Raw genomic sequence first — 15,235 nt, 5'->3', positions numbered from 1 at the left:
TATCTCACTAATGGAATGGGACTTGGAAAAAATATGCAAGACCACTTACACATTTTAATAGAGCGGCAAGAGACACTGAATGAAGAGAGTAGGGAATATACTTTCTTGCCTGCATACATTGCTTCTTTAGAAATTTTTTGAGGGGGCAGCTGGGTAGCTCAGTGGATTGAGAGTCAGACCTAGAGATGGGAGGTCCTAGGTTCAAATGTGACCTCAGACATTTCCCAGCTGTGTGACCCTGGGCAAGTCACTTGACCCCCATTGCCTAGCCCTTACCATTCTTCTGCCTTGGAGCCAATACACAGTATTGATTCCAAGATGGAAGGTAAGAGTTTAAAAAAAAAAGAAAAGAAAAGAAATTTTTGACTCTAAATGGATTAAATTCACTTTAAGTAATGAAGTGTTATTTGGCCTGGATTTTCAGACTTTCTAACTTAACGATCTTTATCTTTGAGAAGAAGTTGGTTTTTTTATGAAAAGAACATTTATTTGCTTTGGTTAAATATTAAAACATAGAAAACTTAAAATAATATTATAGCAAATAATACTTGAAATTCATCCTATCAGAATTTATGGGAGTTCAAATAGTATTTAGAGGCAAATGTATGTCTTCAAATGAATATACCAGAATTACAAACCAGCAAACAGAATTCACAAAATAACAGTTGGTCAGTATAGCAAATTAAAAGAAATGCTAATAAAAGAAGAAATAAAATTATCAGAAATTAATATATAGCAAAACTTACATGCTAACAGAATTGAGACTATAAAGTAAGGAACGGATTTATAAACGAATTTTGTCTTTTAGAGAAGAGATTATCCTTATGCCATATAAATTTCTTAAAAGATGAAGAAACATGACTGAATACCAGTGATCTTCATTATCTACTCTGTATCTGTTTTTTACAAGTTGTCTTCTGAATCAGAATGTACTCCTTGAGGATAGGGATGGTTTTTTCCTTTATTTAAATCCCCAGCACTTAGCAGAGTGCCTGGCAGATAGTAGCACTAAATAAAAGCTTGAATGGTAATGATTGAGAATATATCTATTTGCTTTTTACCTGTTTTTAAATTAGAAAGATTGAAGTTTCTCCATTACATAAAATACTAGACTTAATTTCAAATAAATAATTTATCATATCAAGTTTTTAAAAATTCAGTATTTATATTTTTGAATATTTTTAGCTTTAATGTTGTATTTAATGTTATATTTTAATGATTTTGTAATTAAAATAATTTGTTATTCCAATTGGTTTCCTAACTTACATTTTGGACATAAAGCCAAAGAGGCATTGCTGTATTTCAAGTTGTCAGTTTTAATTCATTACTTTTGCATGGTTATTCATTGATGATATTAGATCTATAATTCCCCCTTTCTGGTTTATCTTACCAGTTTGAAAATTAATCAACATCATAAGGCCATATTTCTTCATTTTGGGGGAAAATTTATATGGCAATTTGTTTGAGCTGAATCTTGAAGGGGAATGAGAAACCAGAGACAGAGTTAAGGAAAGTAACCATTCTTAGCATGGAATGCAAAAACGCAGAAAAGGCACATGGATTGTCATTTAGAAAGAACAGAAAATAGACCAGTACACCTCAGAGAATTGTTGAAGACAAAGGCTGGAAAGAACACAGGTTATGAAGAGCTTTAATGCTAAACAGAGTATTTGATATTTGACCCTAAAAGTAACAGAAAGCCACTAAAATTTATTGTGTAGTAGAATGCTACTGTCAAACTTGCACTTCAGATAGTTGAGTAGATGGACTGGAATAGGAAGAGATTTGAGACTGGGAGACAAGCAATTTTTGTAATTCAAGCAAGAGGTGGATAAGGGTTAACTTAGGACAGTTCTATTGGACTGGGGAGAACATTGTTTTTAAAGACAAAAAATTAATTAAATAGGAAACTGCTTCATATGGCAAGATTGAGACAAAATTAGGGATGGCTGTGCTGCCATTATGAAAAAGAGCAAGGAAAAGAAAACATTAATGAAGCAAGTTACATAATACAATACTCATACTAAAGGCTTATAATAGGTTAGTTCTTGATAAGTTTAAAATGCAAAGTATTGAAGAAGAAATATAATATTAATAATGATGACAGCTTTTATATAGTAAAGGCTTGCAAAGTCCTTACAAATATTGAAATATCCTCAATTCCTGTTGTAGAAAAGAAATTAGAATAGTATATGATATTTTATTATATATAAACATGTGCTGCTATGGTATATCTAGTTGTATAACAGCACTAGATTTATAGTTAAGAACTTTTGTCCCAAGCCCTTCATGGTTACTTCCCTTTTATCAGTCATTTAATTTATGTAAACTTCGGTTTCCTCACCTATAAAATAAGAAGGCTAGATTAAATTACCTCTAAATTCCCTTCCATAATTAAATGTTATAATCTAATAGAAGAGATCTCATGCTACCAAGAATAATCTATATAACATAAAAGGAAAAGAAATATTACAGGGAGGACAATCTTGGCAATAAATAATTATGGAAAAAGTGTGATATCTGGATGAAATATACTATCCAAGGAATAGTTGGCATATATAAAAAATTCATACAAGTTTATAAGAATAAAACCCATTCCCATTACTAGATAAGTGATCAAAAGATATGAACAGATTATTGAAATGAAGCACATATTTTTAATAGTTATATAAATGTTTATGCTCCTTAATAGTTTGAAAAAATGTGAAAACAATTTAGGATGCAATCTATTCATATTGATAAGGCTGTATAAAGAGCTTTTATATTAACTTTTGTAATTGTACATTTATTGAGTGTTTTTTTTAAACAGCATAGAATTATATAACAATTACAAAGCTATTCAAACAATTCCATCGTTTCAACTATATCCTAAGGATGTTACTAATAGGAAAATCAATTTGCATAAAAATATTTGGCAGCATTAATAACTAGAATTTATATAATTCTTTAAGATGTGCAAAGTGCTATAATAACACCACCAATAATATCATTTATATGATGTTTATGTTTAAGTCCTATGTTAAGCACTTTACATTAGTTCACTTGATTCTCACAACAATGCTGTGATATAAATGCTATTATTATCCTCATTTTTATAAATGAGAAAACTGAAGCAGCATCTAAATGATTTGCCTAATGTCATATACCTAGGAAGTATCAGAGACTGGATTTGAACTTGTCTTCCTGACTCCAGGTCCAGCACTCCTTCCACTGATCCACCTAGTTATTTTTATCCAAGAAATAATTTGAACATATAAATTATAGCAACACAAATTTAAAAACCCAAGTGATACAACCTGATGGTCTTGTTTAAACAATTCATTGGCATATGACTGTAATCAATTATTTAGATGCCACAAGAAATGACAGATATGATGAATAACAAGAAATATGAATCCAGAAGTGGTAATGCATACCTATAACTTCTGCTGCCAGAAAGGCCAAGACTGATTGATCACTTGAACTGAGGAATTCTGAACTAAAATGGACTAGACTTATCATGGGACCACACTAAGAACAACTCCAAAATGCTGAGTCTTGAGGAGTAAGTTGTGATGGGAGTGGGGACCACACTGCACAGGAGAAATGAATAGTTCCAATTTGGAAACCTGGTTAAATAAACCTGTTTAAAACTCCCATGCCAGTTAGTATTGGGATCAGGGCCCATGAAGGACCAATATACTTATAGCCTAGGCAGGATAGGGAGTGTTCATTCTCCAAAGAATGAAACATGGAACATGGCATCACTTATAAAAAGTAATGCCAAGTGAAGAAGGTATAATCACATAATCTTGCTGATTATAAGTATCTAAATATAAATGAAAGGTGAAAAATATACAGAAAACTGAGGATTCAGGAAAGAGGTTGCATATAAACAGGAGAAGTTCTACTTTTTTTTGAGATATATCTTAAAACTTAGTAGGTTATTACTTTAACTTATATGGAAATATGTATTACATGTAAGGAGGGGAGGAAGGAAGGGAGAAAATTCGGATCACATAACGTGTCAGAAAAAATGTCAAAATTTGTTTCTACATACAATTGGGGGGGAATGTGATAAAATGTTATTGGAGGGAAAAGGTTGTGATTTTACATAGTGTCAATTTTGTGTTTTGAGGATGGTATTTGGTACTTGGGGTTATGATTTTTAAATTCTTATAAATTATAAACTGTCATTGATTGTTTTAATATAGGACATGCTATGTTATGTGACATCTTAACTACCAAACTAATGTTTTAGATTGTTTTGTTTTGCTGTAGTTCCCACAGAAAAAGGAGCCACTGGCTTAAGTAACCTGGGAAATACATGCTTTATGAACTCCAGCATTCAGTGTGTCAGTAACACACAGCCACTAACTCAGTATTTCATCTCAGGGAGACATCTTTATGAACTCAACAGGTAATCATTCTCTGACACATTCCCTTTCAAATATGCTTCTTTGGTATGAACCTCATTATAACCTAAATTCCTTTTCTCTCTTCTCATACCCCAAAAAAGTATTATTAAGGGGTGCCTATGTGACTCAGTGGATAGAGCACCAAGCCTGGAGATGGAACGTCTGGGATTTAAATCTGGCCTCAGATATTTCCTAGCTATGTGTCTCTTGGCAAACCTCAATTGCTTAGCCCTTACCACTCTTCTGCTTTAGAACTGATACTCAGTATCAATTCTAAGGCAGAAAGTAAGTGTTTTAAAAATATATTATTATAACATACTCATATATATATATATATATATATATATATATAAATATATATTTAATGCATATTTATTAAATTATTGAATAATCTATATTTAAGTATATATTATTAGTACTGACCAAATCCTTTGAACATTTAGGGCCTAGCTAGGGAGACATTTTAAAAATCAGAAATGCTAGATATATAAAACCAAAAAATTACATTATTTGCAATGAATGGTACCTGGCCAAAAAGAAAGGATGCCTCCCTCCCAGCTGCTATCTGATACAAGGGATAAAGGTAACTACAGAAAATTTAAGTTACATAAAATTGAAAATTTTCTGTTTAAGCAAAATCAGTGCAGTACAGTTAATGAAAGGAAACTATCAATTGAGAAAAAATATTTTTTAAAAGCAACTCAAGGTTGATATCCAAAATAGAGAGGGAATTAATCTGTATCGTAAGACCAATAGCCATTCCCCAGGAGGTACAAATTGTCAATGAATCTGATCAAAAAGTTTTCAAAAAATTTGCAAACTACTAACCACATGAGGTCAATTAGGTGGCTCAATAGATAGAGAGCCAGGCTTGGAAATGAGAGGTCTTAGATTCAAATGTAACTTCAGAATGTTTCTAGTTGTATTACCCTGGGAAAGTCACTTAACCCCAATTGCCTAGATCAGTGATGGTAAACTTTTTAGAACCTGTGTGCTGTGTACAAACAGCCCCCCAAAACAAACAGGGGAGGGAGAAAGCAGTCCCATTGGGCTGCTGGGCAGAGAGGTGGGTGAAATGAGGAATGTCCTCAGACCCATGTGGAGAGGGGGAAAGGAACAGCTCAGCCTGAGTCCCTCTGCCTCTCTAGGAACGAACTCTAGCAAGCATGGCATAGGTTCGCCACCATGGACCTTGATCTTACTGTTCTTCTTTAGAACTGATATTTAATATCAATTATAAAGTAAAAATCAAGGGCTTAAAAAACAACTATTAACCATGTGAAAGATTACTAAAGTCTCTCTTTGATGTATGTCTGGAAATTTCTGATGTCAAAACAAAAAGCTTTTCAACAAAACTTTTTAAAAATTAGAATAAAATGTTGGCCCAAAGAGTAGATACTGTTTGGGGGCATAACTGCACCCAAATGCTTATTAGTACTTCTTTCTTGCTTTTTGTTACTACATTTTCTCTCAAACTTCCAGGACCAATCCCATTGGGATGAAGGGTCACATGGCCAAATGTTATGGGGACTTAGTGCAGGAGCTATGGAGTGGAACACAAAAGAATGTTGCCCCTCTAAAGCTTCGGGTAAGTATATTGTGGCTCTTAAAAGCGTAACATTCCCCTCATTCTTTGAATAGCTTTTCTGTATGCAGTTTTACTCTTCAACATATCGGCTTTCTTGTTCCTGCTTTTTTTCTTTTAAATAAACATAATGGCTTCTGATGTTTCAGTTAAATTCAATATACTGAACATTTATTGACCTAGGGCAAGTGACTTAACTTCTGATCCTTGTCCTTATTCGTAAAATGAAGAAATTAGATGAAATTTTCTCAAAGATCCATTCCAGTTTTAGTTTCTGCGTGTAAATAAATAAGTCATCATGCTAGGCTATGCAGTTGATTATTTCAGAATATGTTTCAGCACAATCCCACATCTTACTTTAATATGTTCAGTAATTTTTTGACAGCATGAAACAAATCTTTATAAAACATAGGTATTGAAGAAATATTTAGACACCTCTAAGAAAGATTATATGATTTGCAAATTGTGAATATCAGATGATATCTTTCTTTACAAATAGGATTCATGATATTTAGAAAAGGATTAGATAAAAATAATATGAATTATTCCTATGGATAACTACCAAAAAGTAGTTAGAAGATTTTTAATGTATTTCAGATAATTATAATATTCAATAAACTAGCAACTTTTAAAAAATGAAATTAAAAATTAGGATGTATGTTAGAAGTGTCAAATACGAAAAAACATCCAGGCTCTTCTTGGTAGCTGAAGAAGAAAGCATATCACACCTGTGTGCCTGAGCATGGGACAGGCTATCCTGAAAGTATTTTTTAAATTAGCCAGAATACCTGATGCTTTGTCTTATGGTCTAGGAAAATTTAGTTATCAACATAAATATGAACAAACTATGTAATGCCTTCCTCGTTTTCATATACCATAGTCTGTTTCAGTTGTGAAATGTTTTTAGTTGGACAAAATAGGACAGTGAATGACTAGTTTTTACTAATTTTATAGTGGACCATAGCAAAATATGCTCCCAGATTTAATGGTTTCCAGCAGCAAGATTCCCAGGAACTTCTGGCCTTTCTCTTGGATGGTCTTCATGAAGATCTCAACCGAGTTCACGAGAAACCATATGTAGAACTGAAGGACAGTGATGGACGACCAGACTGGGAAGTGGCTGCAGAGGTTTGTCAGTAATCATTGCTATTTAATGCAGGTAGCCACTTAAATAATTTTCCTTGCTGATTAAAAACCAGCCAAAATTTAAATAAATTGTCGTTACATAATTTCCCCCCTAATTTCTTCCTTACATATGGTAAAACACTGCCATTATTCTTTCTGAAAGAATAGCAAAAATCCCCTAAGTCCACTGGAACTGTTAAGCTTTTTTTGTTGTTGCCAGATTTCAAGTAGGATTACAAAAAAATCCAGATATTTATTGACATATACCTTATTCTTGAAGGGCATTGTTTTACTTCAATGGCAATTAAAAATATTAGACCAGTAGCAGTGCTACCTCACTTTAATGACTGCTTTGTAATTATAAAATGTATTTTCTTCCTTACTCTACAGAGGTGGGGGACTATGGATGTCAGATACTTACTATACTGTCAGTTTTGGTTCATACATTGGATAGTTTTGCTAAACTTTTCTTCTACTCTTTTTTAGTTTTTCAAGCTAGGGGAAAGGGTAGGTATAGTTGGGAATGAATGTGATGTTAAAAAAATTCAGTAAAAATGAAAAGTTATGGAGCAAAGAGGTAGTACAGTGGGTAGAGCGCCAGGCCTGGAGTACAGAGGACCTAAATTCAAATCTAGCCTCAGACATTTCCTAGCTCTGTGATCCAGGGGAAGTTACCTAACCCTGATTACCTATCCCATGCCACTCGTCTGTCTTAGAATTGATACTAAGTTTAAATTTTAGAATATAAAAATCATACAACCACTAAACATTTAATAACCATTTTTCTTTCATCGGACTTGCTAAATTTTTTTATTTACCCATATTTTAAATTGTTAGGATTTTGAAGGAATGGGAAGATTGTTACATTCTAAATGAAAATCCAAAATGAAATTTCAGTTTTCTTGATGTTGTCCATCAGGTGCTTAGTTAAGGCATTCTTTTCTTTTCATGGTTGATAAACTTCCTCCTCTCTATTTCCCCACAGGCCTGGGATAATCACCTGAGAAGGAATCGATCAATTGTTGTGGATTTATTCCATGGGCAGCTAAGATCCCAAGTCAGATGCAAAACATGTGGGCATATAAGTGTCCGGTTTGACCCTTTCAATTTCTTATCTTTACCACTACCTATGGATAGTTACATGCACTTAGAAATAACAGGTGGGTCACATAGTTCTGAAGAATCACTTAGTTTCAGAGAATCATTTATCTCATTTAAGTTTGATTGATGGGGAATAGTAATGTTAAGCTACATTTTAACAAAATATATATATTTTACATATTGTAATTTAGCAATCTTAATTCTAAGCCATGAAGTGGATTGGGGGTGGGAAGTGAGTCATGAGGGGTTGAATACTGCAAAATTCAAGCCTCCATCTAGTAATGAAAAGGTTTGTCAAGACTCTTTAAAAGTTTGGAAAACAGTGTCAGAAACTAGGTATAAACCAGCATCTTATCCCCTATACCAAGAGATGGTCAACATGGGTATATGATTTAGACATAAAGGGTGATACTATGATATACATAGAATAGTTTACCTATAAGATCTATGGAGAAGGGAAGAATTTATTACTGAACAAGAGAGAGCATTACAGGATATAAAATGAATAATTTTGACTTTATTAAATTAAAAAAGTTTTGTACAACCAAAACCAATTCAACCAATATTAGAAGGGAAATAGCAAACTGAGGAAAAAAAATATGATAAATTTCCCTGATAAAGGTCTCATTTCTCAGATATATAGAGAAATTAAGTTAAATTTATAAGAATATAAGCCATTCCCCAATTGACAAATGGTCAAAGGATATGAATAAACAAAGTTATCAGATGAAGAAATCAAAGTTATCAATAATCATGAAAAAATGTTCCAGATTACTCTTGACTAGAGAAATGAAAATTAAAACAACTCTGAGGTACTACTTCATATCTATAAAGTTGGGCAATATGACAGTAAAGGCAGGTGAGAAATGTTGGACATGTGGCAAAATTGGGATACTAATACACTGCTGATGGAATTGTGAACCAAACCAAACATTTTGGAGGCAATTTGGAACTATAACAAAAAGACTATAAAACATTGCATACCCTTTGTTCCAGTAATGCCACTACCAGGGCTGTATCCCAAAGAGATAAAAATTTTAAAAAATAAAAAAGGAGAAAGAAACCTACTTGTACAAAAATATTTATATTGGTAAAGAATTGGAAATTGAAAGGATGTCTATCAAAGAAATTATGGTATATGTTGGTGGTGGAATACTATTGTGCTGTGAGAAATAATGAATAGGATGATTTCAGAAAGAGCTGGAAAGACCTACATGAACTGTTGTAAAGTGAAATAAACAGAACCCTGAGACCATTGTACATAGTAACAACAGTATTGTGGAATGATCAACTGTTAAAGACTTAGTTACTCTCAGCAATATAATGATTGAGGATAATCCTGAGGGATTTATAACAAAGAATGCTATCCACCTCCAGAGAAAGAACTGTTGGGAGTTAGAATGTAGATCAAAGCATATGATTTTTTCACTATAGTTAATTTGGGTTTTCATTTTGGGCTTTTGGTTTTATATGATTATTCTCTTATAAAAAAGAACAATATACAAATATATGTTGCATGATAAAACATGTATAACTCAGATCCAATTGCCAGCTCTGGGAAAGGGGAAGGAAAGGATGAAGGAGATAATCTAGATCATTTAACTTCAGAAAACTTATATGGAAATTTGTTATTACATGCAATTGGTAAAATAAAATATGTTTATAACCCCTCAAAAAAAATATTCTTCAAAAGAGTGGTACCATATCCTTAGTATAAAGGCAAAGTCCCTTTCCTCTTCTGCCTGTAAAACTGAAAATATTAGTAGAATTTTTCAGGGAAGAGTGAATAGTAAGAACAGACTCCAACACCATATGATGCACATATCATATACTTCCGTTTGTACTAATGAGTTTAGGATATTGACTCATTTGTAGTTGTGTTTGTTGCATCTCCTTCACTTCAAGATGTTAGAAACAATATTTTAAGCCTTGTTGAGACTCTGAGCTTGTTTTTGGTGAATGAAAAAAATATTTTTTTTTTACTTGCATAGTAGATAAGTCTTGAAACATTGCTGGCCTTGTAAGAAAACCCAAATTTTGCTCATAAATATGAATTCTTTCCTAGTTATTAAGTTAGATGGTACTACTAAGTCTTGAAACATTGCTGGCCTTGTAAGAAAACCCAGATTTTGCTCATAAATATGAATTCTTTCCTAGTTATCAAGTTAGATGGTACTACTCCTGTTCGATATGGGCTGAGGCTGAACATGGATGAAAAGTACACAGGGCTCAAAAAGCAACTGAGTGACCTTTGTGGACTTAAACCAGAACAGATTCTTCTTGCAGAAGTACATGGTTCTAACATAAAGGTAACAAAGGCTACTTACCCCTAGAATACTTAGCAGGTTCTCATGTTTCAAAAGTCACATTTTTCTTGAGATTCTCAAGGTTAAATACTAGTAAAATTAATCACCAATAATTGATTGACCCAAAGAAGTGGTGTGGATAAGGAAAGGATTACCTAGGTTATAATATCATTGGTGGTCCTATTCTTAAGAGGAAACAAAACTATAAGCCATATTCTGCTGCAAAAGAATCATCCCCAGCTATGAGGTTAACATCATAGTAATGGGAGACTTTTCAGAAACTGCTAGCTGTAACCTATTTGAAAATCCCCCCATCCTTCAAGATATCGTTAATAGTGCCTGCTTGCTCTTTTGGATTAAGGGAAATTGACAGCATTGTCCATTTCCTACATCATAAATGGGAAGGAGGATAATCCAGTTATATATTACACACCTCTACATTGGGTTTCTTTCTTTAGCATTGTTATCTTGGTCTAAGAATTAGAACAAATTCTCATCTTTCTTGATTTCTCCTGCAACAACAATTAAAAAAAACAAACAACCAATGGATGATTCTTACATTTTAGGGTTTACATATTTTTGAGAACTCTTATGATCATAGTTATTACACTAATTATCATTGTGAATTACACTCTTCTGTTGCTAATTGAAAGTATTAGTTTTCTGTCAAGTTGTATTTCACTCTTTATTAAGGTGTTAGAACATCTCTGGTTTGTTTCTTATACTGAGGAGAACAAATATAGAATTCATGCAGCATATTATATCATAGAAATGATTTTTTAGTTTGTCTGAAACATTCTATTCATCTTCCCTAACTTATTTTTCCACAGAACTTTCCTCAGGATAACCAAAAGGTACGGCTCTCAGTGAGTGGATTTTTGTGTGCATTTGAGATTCCCACCCCAGGATCCCCCACCTCAGCTTCAAGTCCAGTACAGACAGGTAATGTAAAATCATAGTGCTTCATTTTACATGTGAGGAAGTTAAGGAAGGCCCAAAAGGATTAAATGACTTATTTGATGTCATCCAGTGGCTTAACTGAGGTTAAAAGAAAAAGGCTCCTGACTGTTTGGTGCTACTAAAATGAAAATAGATAAGAGAGAGACTAACCAAATATCAGAAATTATCAATAGATCCCAGAAAGTTAAAAGTGAAAAAAGAATGTATATAAATAATATATGTTTTTTTTTTAAATGGGGTAATGCAGTAATGAAAAATTCCTTTTTTTCAGCTATAATTTCCATTCTTTTATTTCTCATTGTAATCTCCTTGAAGGCAAGGAAGAAGGTGTCTTATTTAAACATTGTATCACTTCTATCACTTGATACAGTGCTTTCTATATCATTGCCTTTTAGTAAAGGTTTTTGTTATTGTAATTCTGCATAAAGAATAGAATTTAAGAAAGTAAAAACTTAAGTGCTAAAGAGACACCATCTTCACTGGAACTTTATAAAAAAGGAAATAGATTGGAGAATGATTTAATACTATATTTTGACTTGGAAGAATGGGAAAAATGCTATTAAGTAAAAAACATCTTGGAAATGATTATAGTTGATGTAGATCTAGGTTTTTGTGTGGATCTTTATTTGTGGTGGTCACTATTATTTGATCATTTATATTGTGGAAATAAGCCCTGAAATAAGGAGCTATGGATGACTTTTAACAATTTTTGCTTTCCATTTGGTCATATTATCCTTATAAAAGAATATTTCTTTAGACAAAGTATTGTTTCAGGATAATAAAGAAAACAAAGTATATGGGCACCATGTATATGTAATACTATATTTATTTTTTAATTTATAGATTTCTCTGGCCTATCTACAAATGGGATGCTGAATATATCCACCAATGGGGATCTTCTCCGACCAACTCTCATTCCTAATGGAATGCCAAACACTGTTGTGCCATGTGGAATTGAAAAGAACTTCACAAATGGAATACTGAATGGCCACGTGACATCATTTCCTGACAGTCCTTTCATTGGTTACATCATTGCAATCCACAGGAAAATGGTTGGTTAAATGTTAGGGAATATGGGCTTGCTGGCATAATGGGACTGGGGAATTGCTTTGTGTGTAAAGACTCTGTTAGACTTACTGTTAAAATCATGCTGAATGATTATAGTCAAGGATTTAGGATTTGCGAAATGATATTCCTTTGCTTAGGAATCAAAAACTTACAAGGGAAATGGTAGCATCCATCAGGCATTCTTATGTGAGAGTTTAGGTTTATGCATTTCTCTTCTCTTTGCTAACCTAAGGAAAACTTGCCTATAATAATACCTCCTAGCCTCTATCCAGAAAACATTTTATAAAGTGCTTCTTTTATAATAGGCACTAGGACCACTAAGAAATGCTGTCAGCTTACCTTCCATTAGGAGGAATACAACACATATTTAGTTAAGCAAATACAAAATATATAATAAGTAGTTTCAGAAGGGAAAAAATACTAACATCAAGAGCTTTAGCACCTAGGTTGTTCTTTGAAGGAAGATAAGAATTCTAAAAGGTGGAGACAAGGTAGTACATGCCAGACATGGGAGAGCACATGTATATGATATGGAAGGGGAAACTAGAATGTCATGGGCAGGGAACAGATAGTAGGTGTGTTTGAATGGGACAGGGAGTTTGAAGGGAAATGATATAAAAGAAGACTAGAAAAGAAGTTTGGAAATACACTGTGGAGGACATTAAATGTCAGAGTTGTTTATAATTGATCTTAGAATGATATAGATTGACAGAAGGTTTTTGTGAGATTCATTCATTCATTCATTCATTCAAAGGAGGAAGAAGAAAAACAGAACCTAATGTAGATTTTTACCAAAAAGGAATGAAGAGATAAAGGGTGACAGCTATCTAGGATGGATAGATCAAGGGGGAAGGAGAATTAGGAGAGTTTGTAGACATCAAGGAAGGAGTAAGCAGATAGCAAGAGGTTGAAGATTAAAGCAAAAGTATAAAAGAAAGTCGGACCTCTATTCTTAAAGATAGGAGAAAATGGGGTCAAGGGTTCATTTAGAGGATTTGGTCGTGATGAGAAGGTCCATCTCTTCGTTCAAGACTAGAGTATTGGATGAGATAGTAATAGGGAAAATTTCTGTGTAATATGAGATGAGGGAGAGGAGAGAATAGGTGGTTTTTAGCAAATGACATCAATCTTTTTGGTGAACTCTGAGGCAAAGTATCAGACAGGTTGGGAGTAAGAGATGCTAGTGGAGGTTTGAGGAAAAAGAAGATTTAGAATATCACTATGAAGAAGGAATGAGATATTGAATCAGTTAGAGAGAAGTAAAATGATTGTTTTGTTGCCTTGAAAAAACTGGGTTTTTTCAAGAGATTAAATCTTTTCAAGAGATTAAATGAGATTAAATAACATTTGTAATAGATCTAGATAGTACAGTTTTGTGATTTCCTTTGGCTCCATTCAGCAGGATATGGAAAGGAATATATAAGGCACATGGTAGGAAGAGTCTAGGATTAGGTTTTGACAAGTTATCAACAACCAAAGGATGAAAGTTCAAAGCATTTCAGAAGAAGTGTAATATAGAGTTGAATTGTTTAATCAAAAGATTGAGATAGGGAAGGGAGGATATTGTAGGTAGTACCAATGTGATGGCTTAGGAAAGAACTGAGTGATGAGGGAATGGAGGTCACAGTGAGGTGAAGAGAGGATTAGAAATCATAAAGGTATAGGGAAAGAAGAAATGATAAAAAATTATGAGAAGATAAAGAGTTTTTGGAGTGCCTAAACATGGAAGTAGAAACAGTTCTGGTTGATGGCATGATAAAGGGTATGACCATGTATAGTGGAGAAGAGGTCTTTTTTGAAGATGGGACAGGCTTACATGTCTATAGTTAGAAGAAAAAGAACCAAAAGAGGGAAAGATTGAAAGTTTTTTTGTTTGTTTGGTTGGTTTTTTTTGTAGGAAAGGGTTTTATTGAAGGGGCAATCTAGTAGAGAAAAATCAGAGGATAGGATCCAGGGCATATAGAAGGGGGGATACTTTGGCATTGAGAAGGACTACTCCCACTATTAGATATTATTAGATAATGAAGTAAGGGAGGATTGGCAATGACAAGTAATTTTGAGATGTAAAGAAAGGGGAAAGAGCAAACTCAGGTCTTCTAGTCTTAGATAGTTGCCTGAGGCCCTAAAAGGCTACATAATTTGCCCATGTTCACACAGTGATAGTGTTTTAAAACTGGAACCCAATGTTTCCTGACTCCAAATTCATCACCAGGTATGAAAAGCAAGACTACCTCTTTTTCTAAGTTTTTTAAATACCATCTGGTTTTTACACCACCATTATTGAACCCTCTCTTGTAACAAATAAAGACACTTCAAGAAAACTAGTCATCAAAATGACTATAAGCATCATATGCAATATTTCACATTCTATTCCCTTGTCTAGGAGGGAATTGGAATATTTATTTCCTTACCTAATTCTTCTTTCTTTCTTTCTTTCTTTCTTTCTTTCTTTCTTTCTTTCTTTCTTTCTTTCTTTCTTTCTTTCTTTCTTTCTTTCTTTCTTTCTTTCTTTCTTTCTTTCTTTCTTTCTTTCTTTCTTTCATTTAGAACATTATTCCTTGGTTACAAGAATCATATTCTATCCTGCCATCCCTCCCCCCACCCTTCCTGTAGCTGACTCGAAATTCCACTGGGTATTACAGGTGTCCTTGATCAAAACCTATTTCCATGTTGTTGATGTTTGCAACTAGGAT

General features: G+C 33.4%; 1 protein-coding gene across 1 annotated transcript in view; it reads left to right on the top strand.

Moving 5' to 3' along the window:
* USP32 (ubiquitin specific peptidase 32) overlaps positions 1-15,235 on the top strand; it is a 258,739-nt gene that overhangs the window by 218,668 nt on the left and 24,836 nt on the right. Inside the window, exons 20-26 of the mRNA XM_007481750.2 lie at positions 4,261-4,399; positions 5,880-5,985; positions 6,937-7,110; positions 8,093-8,267; positions 10,366-10,517; positions 11,345-11,456; positions 12,318-12,526. Coding sequence (XP_007481812.2) covers positions 4,261-4,399; positions 5,880-5,985; positions 6,937-7,110; positions 8,093-8,267; positions 10,366-10,517; positions 11,345-11,456; positions 12,318-12,526 — 1,067 coding nt within the window. The remainder of the gene's footprint in view (positions 1-4,260; positions 4,400-5,879; positions 5,986-6,936; positions 7,111-8,092; positions 8,268-10,365; positions 10,518-11,344; positions 11,457-12,317; positions 12,527-15,235) is intronic.

Source organism: Monodelphis domestica, chromosome 2 (assembly GCF_027887165.1).
Source record: "Monodelphis domestica isolate mMonDom1 chromosome 2, mMonDom1.pri, whole genome shotgun sequence".
In the NCBI taxonomy this organism is placed as follows: Eukaryota; Metazoa; Chordata; class Mammalia; order Didelphimorphia; family Didelphidae; genus Monodelphis; species Monodelphis domestica.
This window is presented reverse-complemented; position numbering and strand designations above follow the sequence as displayed.